This window comes from Pseudonaja textilis, chromosome Z, assembly GCF_049901715.1.
Source record: "Pseudonaja textilis isolate UNSWEBS1 chromosome Z, rPseTex1.2, whole genome shotgun sequence".
NCBI lineage: Eukaryota > Metazoa > Chordata > Lepidosauria > Squamata > Elapidae > Pseudonaja > Pseudonaja textilis.
The window spans coordinates 107,522,004-107,532,389 of NC_142008.1; the positions used below are offsets into that span (position 1 = coordinate 107,522,004).

Below are 10,386 nucleotides of genomic sequence, written 5' to 3' on the forward strand. Positions count from 1 at the left end.
CAAATGTAAGTTTTTGGCGGGTGATATCTGTAGCAGGCTTTATCTGCTGAATCTAATGGGATGGGCTGACAGAAATAGCACCAGATAGTAGACAGAAATAGCACCACAAGAGATATATTAGAGGTTTCTCTTCCATTAGTCCAGACTTTCTCTTCTATCATTCCAATCATGAGAATAGAAAACATATGACCAGAGCTACACTATACTTGAATCAGAGAAAAATAAAGATCAGAAGAAGCATTAAGATATGAAACAAATATTGTAGGTGTTCAGCATTTCAGTATTTCTATTCCATTCCCAGTCAATCAGCATTCTGTGGCTATTGGTATCGAACTGGAACCATAAAAGCCCAGTTTCAAGCCATTACTCAATGAAGCCATAAAGCTGGGCATTATCCCTCAGCCCAATTTATTTCATATGGCTCTTGGGAGATAAAATGAGGGATTTATTTATTTCTTCTATATAGAGGAATAAACTGTATATACTCGTTAACTTTTGTCAGAAAATTTCAACATTTCCCAAGGGATCAAAACATTTCCTCCCCAATTCAGTTCAGTTGTATATTTTGCAGGCTTATTGGATATTTGTACTATTAACTAAACTAGAGAATTAAAAGAAAACACATTTACAGATGTAATTAACTTCAGAAAATAATAATTTGAGCAAATTTTAGGTTATTTAACTAGGTTGTTGTTTTTGCCAAAATGTGGCAAAAATATAACAGTATAGGCATCATATGAATAATGATATTTTCAGGTAAATTTCATTTTCTCGCAAATTCATGAATAAATTAATAGTGAAATCTATGGTTCTAAGAATACTTGAACACTATTTCATTACATGTTAGGATTAATCTATCCTAATCTATTTCCTACCTTACTTTTGAAACTCATAAGAAGGCTGAAAGTTACCAAAACTGGAAAAAGAAGCAGACTGGTGTACCTTCATAGAAAAGGAAACAGGTCCAGATTTTTACATAAAAACAGGAACAGTTTTTTTGCTCTACCATCTCACTATATTATCGATATAGGTGTTTTGTCTAAAGTTAAGCACATGCTGGAATATGCAATAAATTTAATTTTCTATCATATAAATACTATTAATCTGAGGTGTTATTTTTTGTTTCTTGGGTTAAATATTTTCAGTCTAATTTAAAAATTCAGGGCAAAAAATAGAAGAAAACTACTTTTTTCTAGAAGTTTTGTTTTACTATTTTATTTTTTTTGTTTTTTAAATTTACCTCTTCCTTATTAATTGTTCTCTATTATTCAGTTCAGGCCTGAATAAAATTATGTAGCATTTAGGGGAAAAAATGCAACTCAACAACCCAGCACTTGAAGTTAAGATAGAGAAGACTTCAACAGCCACCACATATTTTCCTTTGGTACTCAAGTACATTGGACCAAAAGACAACCAAATACTGCAAAAAATCAACATGCTGAATGTAATGAATTTGGCTTCATTGAAACTATCAGGTAACTTCCTGGCAAAGAAGGCCACAGAGAAACTGACCATGGCCAGAAAACTCATGTAGCCCAAGACAAGACAAAACATGGTAGCAGAGCCCTCATTGCATTCCAGAATGATTTCTTCACGGAGAGAGTTTAAGTTCCTATCTGGAAATGGTGGGGAAGTAAATAGCCAAATAGAACAAATGCACACTTGGATAGAGGTGCAGGAAATGACGATAGTATCTCCAAGTTTTCTCCCTACCCATTTCCTTATCTTGGAACCAGGCTTGGTAGCCACAAAGGCTAGAACAACAATAATTGTTTTGGCCAAAACACTGGAAAGGGCCAAAGAGAAGACAATGCCAAAGGCTGTTTGTCGGAGAATACATGTGGTAGATGTTGGTTTTCCAATGAAGAGGAGAGAGCAAAGGAAGCAAAGAAAGAGAGAGAAGAGAAGAGTGTAGGTGAGGTTTCGGTTGTTTGCTTTGACTATAGGAGTGTCCTGGTGTTTCCAAAAAATTCTAAGCACACAAATTGTTGTCATAGCAAAAACAATTGAAAAGCAAGCTAAAGCTTTCCCCAAAGAACCTTCATGTGAGAGGTAGTTTAAAGCCTTTGGAATACATTGAGTTTTGTCTGGAGCTGAATATTGATCTTCTGGGCAGTCATTGCAGAAATCCATATCTGAAAGAAAAAAAAACTTAGTATAATAATGGGGGCTTGAAAGGACATAATTATTTGATTCTCATTCATTTTCCTTTTTGATATCTCCAGTTTACGAATATTTTCTTTCTGAATTTATTATTTTAATTTCCTGTTTTTCTTCCAAGTGGTATAATTGTTTTCTATTTTTCTCCAAATGTCTTTCTCATAACTTTATAATGTAGGGTAGTTTGAGAGAACATGATTGATCAAATAAATGCTGTTGTGGAATTGAAACTAAAAGTAGTTTGTTCCACTCATAGTCTGGTAGACTTTCTGGTACTAAAGTAGTTTTATTTAGTATTTTTTGCATATCACGGCAATCTTAGATGCTGAGATTGAAAATTGAAGAACTTCATATGCAGGGCTTTTTATTTTTTAATATTCATTCTCAATAATCAACATTTTTGAAGCATATGATATCCCCTGTTTCATGGGAATTTCAACCATACTTGTTGAAGTATGACTTGAAGTACAAGTTTTATTTTTGAAAAGTTGTCACTTACCTTTGTAAAAGGAAACTTTTCCTTCTGGACATGGAATACAAATATAACAGCAGAATGGCTCCCCTTCCTTTTTTTTCCTGGTGTTACCAGGATGGCAGTGGTCATTACACCGAGAAATTGGTGCCTCCTATCCAAAATGTCCATAAATACATTTTTAGAATTGGGAAAGTTTTGAAAATTATGATTTTAGAAGATAAAAAGGACACCATATCACAACTACTCCCGACTTCATATTTATTGCTAAACACAGTTAAATCTCTAGGAACAAACTATAAATGAGTGGTGCAACATGCCAATGATTGGAAGTTCATATAGAGTTCTGAGAATGTAGCTATAACACATACACACTAATGAAACAAGATTTAAGTAATAAAAACTAGGTCATTCAAGGGGAATGAAACTCTGCTCCATTTGAACTATTTATCCAGTTTAGCTACTTTCTCTGGTGAAAACATCACCAACTGCAGTTTGTTTCAAGTCATTTAAAAACACATTTAACTGTCCAAGACTTCTATAGGTTTTCTGATCTGAGGAGGATCCCAAGTTCAGGAAAGCTAATAGTTTTTTTACAGATCATGATTTGAAAGCTATGCCACTTTCTAAAAGAATAATGGTCTTCTCTAGTACACATAATGTATTCTTCCTGATGCAAACATTACTATAAATTATTTCTTATAAATAATAACCAATATTTTTATTTCCAAAAACTAAACTTGAAAGTGGATTGGAATGGATTAATATAATTTCTCTTTTCCCAAACAATCATGTGATTTTCTAACTGATATTGTGAATTAAAAATATTTCTCCCTTACCTGATTAAATCTTCTGTGCCACACAATTTTTTCATCTTGGATTGATAACTTTTTGTTAAGAGGATTCATCTTGCCAACTATGACTCGATTAAAAGTTTCATTGGGGAAAGTTATCCAATTTGTGATGTCAAAATGTATTATTAATTCTCCATTTTCATCAAAATGCACTATTTCTCCAGCACTGTTGTTGAATGAGATTCTCTTTAGAAAGGGATGGGCCTTTTAAAAAAGGAAACAAGAATGTATTGCATTTAACTGATAATGAAACATTAGTATTTATTGCAGAGGGATTTATAGTGTTTAATATCACTAAATGGAGCTATCTTAAAACTCATTTGAACCTGATTGATGATAAACATGATGCAAAATTGAAAAGAAGTGGCAGAGGCAAATAACTTTTGTATTACTAAACATATTTATTAAACTTCAAATGCTTTAATATTACAATAAATATTTGTTTATTTCTTAAACAAATTTATATAGCTGACCTACTCACACAAAGTGTCTCCTTTAAATATTGCTACTTTGTAGTATTACATAAATACTAATATACTATATATTTTTAAATAAAGCTATATTGTAAAAAAGGAAACAAAAAAGAAATAAACTATTTCAAAAAAGAAATAAATTGTATGAAACTAAGGAAGAAAAAAATAAATCTTTGGAAATGGTTTAAAACTTCATCATAACCAATACAAATTAGAAACAAAAACAACCAAGAATCTAAATTGTATGAAATTCTATTTTTCTTTAGGTGACCAGATTATTACATTTATACTTCAATTTTGTCAATGTGTGATTCTGAAATTTCCAAAAAATATGATAAAAAAGTTAAGATAGTGTACACATGACACACATTACAAATGTGCTAGCATATTATGTCCCTATTTTTAAACAATGAAATATATCTAAGTACCATATGGAATCATATTGTCTTGCTTCTCCTTTGGTGCAAAGCTTCTGTAGTATTGTCAAAATGGCTACATGGAACTATCCATTTGTGTTACCAGGAATCAGGTTCAACTTGAGAGAGATTCCTCTTCACTATTATTTTAAATTATGTATAAAAATAAAATGGTCTTTTGGAGTAACATTACCTGCCATGGCTGAAAGCGCAAAACTTTCACATTTTTTTGAGCAACTTTTGATCTGGATTTTGAGTCATGTATAACATGTAATGCATGGGCAATAGCATAGGCAGCATTGTAAACATTATAGCTGTGACCAGTCATTTTCATTTCAAAGAAAGTCCCTGGAAGACTCTCTAACTTTTCTTCTCCTGTGCAAATTTCCTTGTGCTCTTCCCCTGTAATTACACTGTAATTTTTCATTGAACAACTAAAAGCATTTTCCCAAAAGTCCTGAATAAAGCCATCTTCTGTTCCCCATGAAGGATTTACATTTTCAAGGAATGTTTTAAATCCCAGTATTTCATTTGAGTGAACTGAGAATGATATAGCGCCCTGGAAGAATTGAATATCCCAGTTCTTTTGATAGGTACTTAATCGGAAATCCCACTGTTCTGTCACAATCCACACTTTGCCTAGGTTTGAATCCAAGACTGCCATGTGAAGATACCAGCTCAAATTTAGCATGGAAGGAGGTGCACCATGGACAATAAAAACATTTGCTTTACTTTCCATGAGAGAAGGAAATTTGTCCAAATCATCTAAAAACAAGTCTAATATATCAGCAACATATGTCCATTTGGGTGTTCTTTTGATAAAGGCAGAACAGATGTTATTTGAAGAAAGCATTGGAACCAATGTTTGGAAAAATCTTTCTCCATTGTCATCATCCACTGCAAAGAGTCCAATCCAAGTCCATCTGAAATGTATCAGCAAGTGGACAATCCCAAAGTATTGTTGAATTTCATTTGGAACCATTTGGTACAAGGAAGCAAGCAATGTTTTATCATTCATGCCTGAGACAAAAGATCCATATGTAATCTAAAAACAATTTTTCAATATTTTGTTTAATGTAATAGTTATTGTTGCATTTTAAAAGCACTTCTGAAAATGCATTGTGTTTGCTAGACATTTTGGAGGGTGATATATTTTAATTTTAAATCCTGAAAAAACTTGATTATGGTATACAGCTTGAATTTTAAGATGAATTTGTTTTAGCTTGAGGCCCCCACATCATTTGGTCCCAGGAACTTCTCTGTTCCTATTTATGTATTTAAGTTTACCTAGTTCACTCCTTGCTCAATTAAGGATCTACAATCATGGGCTAAATTACTTTAGTAATCCATTCTCTGCCTGAATATTCAACTGAAGAAGATGCCTTAACTTTCTAAGAAAGTCTGATTTAGTGTCAGATGTCATTATGGACAAGCTTACAAAAACCATTTTCTGTTATTTCTTATTAAAGCCATAGCAGAACCTCTAAACATAATCTTTGTAAAATCTTTTGGAACCAGATCCTTACCCAATTTATGGTCACTAGCTATGGTCATCCCTTCAGAAAGGGATATGTAGTTGAAAATTACAGACCAATCTCTTTATGTTGCACCACCTGTTAAAGTCATGGAATCCATTATCAACCAATGCATTACCCTTCACTTAAAGATAAAGAACCTACTTTCTAACAAACAATTTGGTTTCAGAAAAATATTTTCTGTAATCTTCAACTCCTACACTGCAAAAACATATGGACTACACAGCTCGATCAGGGCAAAGCAATAGATGCACTTTATATAGACTTCTTTAAAGCCTTTGATTCAGTGGTACATGACAAACTACTTCTAAAGCTAAAATCTTATGGCATTTCTGGACACCTGCATAATTGGATAGCTGTGTTCCTATTAAACAGGCAACAAATGGTCAAAATAGGAAACACCCTATCAAATCTTGTACCTGTCAACAGTGGTGTCCCCCAAGGCAGCATTCTAGGACCAACTCTCTTTATACTTTACATAAATGACCTCTGTGATCATATTAAAAGCAACTGTGTTCTCTTTGCTGATGATATAGAACTATTCAACACCATTAGCAACACTGCTACCCTTCAAAAAGACCTTGACTATGTGTCAGAATGGTCAAACAAGTGGCAACTTCAAATCTCAACCAACAAATATTCTGTCTTACATATAGGAAAAAACAATCAGAACATAAATTACAAGCTGGTGGACACAACCTTGTAGATGACCCATACTCTGTCAAGGACATTTGAGTACTCATTTCTAATGATCTAAGTGCCAGAGCCCATGGTAACAACATTGCCAAAAAGGCATTAAGAGTTGTTAACTTAATCTTGTGTAGCTGCTTCTCTGATAATATTGCACTGCTAACTAGAGCATACAAAACATTTGCTAGACCAATTCTTGAATACAGCTCATCTGCCTGGAAACACACTGCCTATTGGACATTAATACAATTGAGAGAGTCCAGAGATATTTCATAAGAAGATTCCTCCACTCTTCTGCTTGCAACAGAATACCTTATACTACCAGACTTGAAATTTTGGGCCTAGACAACTTAGACCTATGCCGCCTTCAGTCTGACCTAAGCATAGTACATAAAATTACCTGCTATAATGCTCTACCTGTCAATGACTACTTCAGCTTCAACCACAACCATACACGAGCACACAAGAGATACAAACTTAAGGTAAACAGCTCCAAACTCGATTGCAAAAAATACGACTTCAGCAATAGAGTTGTCAATGCCTTGAATGCACTACCTGACTGTACTTTTTTCCCCAAACCCCCAAAATTTTAACCTTAGACTTCTACTGTTGACTTCACACCATTCCTAAGAGGTCTGTAAGGGGTGTACATAAGAGCACCAATGTCCCTACCATCCCTGTCCTAATGTCCCCTTTTATCTGTATCCATTTAATGTACTCATAATCATGTTCCTAATCATACCTGTTACCAAAAACATGCTTGACAAAATAAAAAATAAAAATAAAATATTTCTACTAATTCTTTGGAATTATAGGGAACAAATTTCCATTCCATGTACTTGAAAACATCAACAAGAATAGTTTTTCCCCCAATCTCTTCCACACAAAGATTGACACACTCTCATACATATTATAAACAGCCATATAAAGAAGTATTTTATGTGCCTTCTTCAACTGAACTATTCAGAGACAGATTTACCACTTCATATGCTGCTTCTGAGAATTCACCTTAAAATATGTATAGTTTGTGGTAACCCCTTTCAATGCCATTCTATTTTCCTCCTTAATTGTATTTCTGTATATTTCGTCAATATTATTTTGTAATTCATCATAATTTGCCATCTATGACTGTGTCATTTTTAATTAGAAGCTTTTATTAGAGAGGTTGCATATTCCCTCTGTTCCCCATTCCCAGCTCTACCTGTGGAATTTTGTAAATAGATAAAATTGTGGCCAGATAGGACGAGGTTTCAGAATCAAGTCCGCCGATGACAGCTACCAACTGGTCTTTAACATCACATGTGAAGTTAGGAACAAATCTCTCTTTTGCAGAAAGTAGGCGGAGGACAGTGTTATATGTGAACTGTCCATTGTAGTAATTGTCAAAGATGTTAAAACCCAACGTGACATTAGGAAGAAGCATGGAATTCTCATTGATCTCTTTTATGGCAAATACAAGAGCCAGGATATGCTGGTAGTTTTTTGGCATCACACTGAAAAGTTACATTAGTTACTTTCCCTGCCCCTCCAAAAAGAAACATGTTTTCATGATTTAGCAAAATTCAAACAAAGCATCCTATGGCAGTGCAATGACCTTATTGTACACATCTTAACTGCAGCAAGAATCACATTAGCACAAAATTGGAAGAGTGATAAAATACCACCAGATGAAGTTTTGATTCAAAAAATAATGGACTGTGCTGAACTAGATAAATTCACTATGGAACTGAAAGGCAAAGAGGATCGAGAATACTATGTGACATGGGAGAGGTGGTACGAATGGGTGAAGGATAAGGATAAAAATAATGTATAGTCACAAAATAAGAAACATGTATATACACTGACACAATAACTGTTAATGGAAATGAGATTTTTTTTTAAAGAGTAAATTTTTTTAAAAAAAGAAACATGTTTTCATGATTTAGCAAAATTCAAACAAAGCATCTTATGGCAGCGCAATGACTAACAAATTTAGAAAATCTTAACTTTAGTGCATGAAAGAAAACATTATACTTGAAAAAAGCAAAGCCTAACTTGTGTGTATTTTCCATTAGTAAAGCATAAGAAATTTCCTCATCTATAACATTTTATAACGTAACATTTCATATACTGGATTTTTAAACTGTGAAGCAGGGAATCTGCTCTACATATACTGAAATTGTTCCCATTTAAGCTAGAATCACATTCATATAGGATATAAATTTTGTTTTACATACAAAAGACATACTTCTCATTTGAAAAGCCATGCTCAATGGATTGAGAATGTTATTAAATTGAGGAAGCCTGAGAAGCAAACTTATCTCTCTCCTTCCTGAATCTGTAGGATACATCTAGAGTTGCAGGAAAGCAATTAAATCTAGAACAAACATAGTGCTCTCTCTTTATCTAATCCCTGCCTTTCCAGCGTTAAAATTCCCATCTGTTCCTTGGATGCTGTAATGAAATATACTCTATTTATGGAATGGCTCAAAAGAAGAGAGCAGATTTGGCCAAATATAACTGATGAGTTCTTTGCTAAGATGAAAATTAAGAAATGATTTTTTCTAAATCAAACCCAAAATACAGCTGTTTAGTGATTCAGATATTAGTTCCATTGGGAAATTTGAACAGTGGAGCAAGGGAATGTTGCAACTTCAAAATATAACTGATTACTGATAGCTAACAGTTAAGAAATGGAAATGTCATGTATAATTGAAACCACTTGAAAGTATTCTGAAATAAAAAAAAATTAAAATCAGGGATGCATAAGTCGGATGAACCAAACAACATATAAATAATTAATTTATTTTTTGAAAAGTATATTAAAAATGATTGAGTCTGGTGGTGCCAGTAAAAGTATCACTAGGAAGTTATTTTAAGGATGAAAGCACATTTGAAACAGAAGAATTAAAGAAATTATGGAAGCAATCAGCAGAGTTTCAGCTGAGACAGCATAATAAAGCCTCCATGAGATACTGAATTTTAAACAGACAAAAATAAAGTGCAGAGTTTCAGAAAATGACAATGAATGAATAAAGAGCTTAAGAATCAAGAAGATAGTTATGCAAAAAGAAAAAAAACGAAAAAAAACTGACAAACAAACATCAAATTGCAAAAATTAACAAAAGTACTATGTGGAATGCTGGATATTTATATAATTATGAATCATTAATAAGTGCAAATATTATAAATGGTGTCTTTACAAAATTTAAAATAAAACAGGTATGATTCTTCAATAATAAGATAAATTTCACTCAAAAGACAGAAATCTAGATTCTGGCCAAATTCACACTCTTTTCTTCTGGTCAGGGTGGGATAGAAATGGCTTACATGGCTTCTTTCATGCTAATCTCTGAAGGCCTTTCTCTGAAATCGATTGACAAGTGGAGGAAAAAGACCTGGGAAACAATCTCTCCAATAGCAAGGTTTCCTGGCTGGTAGAACTCATGTAAAATTATGACTGGATCACTTAAGCTGCATACAATGGAAGGAGCCCTGCTGAAAAAGGAATTTATATTGAACACAACTGGACATAGTGATAAGAATGAAATAATGATGATGGGACCCAATGATGCTTTGAAGATACACATTTTTTGATTTCTTCATCAATATGAAGAACTACTAGTACTACTAGGCTAGCAGGTTAATAAGGGGGAAGCATTCAGATAATGATAGTGAAAGATAATAGTATCGCAGGTGCTGAAGTTGTTGACATCTGGCGAAATATTGTCTTATTTTAACAACTACTTTATGGGGACTTGTCTAAAATATTATTTCTCAAAATATGAAGCAGAAAATGGTAATTGT

At 33.3% G+C, this 10,386-nt stretch overlaps 1 protein-coding gene across 1 annotated transcript; it reads right to left on the minus strand.

Moving 5' to 3' along the window:
* Positions 1–1,236: 1,236 nt before the first annotated feature.
* LOC113448572 (vomeronasal type-2 receptor 26-like) lies at positions 1,237–5,394 on the minus strand. The gene is made up of 4 exons (XM_026719272.2): positions 4,569–5,394; positions 3,472–3,690; positions 2,660–2,786; positions 1,237–2,135 (listed from the first exon to the last, which is right to left on the minus strand). Exons 1-4 carry the CDS (start codon positions 5,391–5,393, stop codon positions 1,237–1,239), a joined length of 2,070 nt encoding a protein of 689 aa, XP_026575057.2. The 5' UTR covers position 5,394.
* Between the last annotated feature and the right edge of the window lie 4,992 nt (positions 5,395–10,386).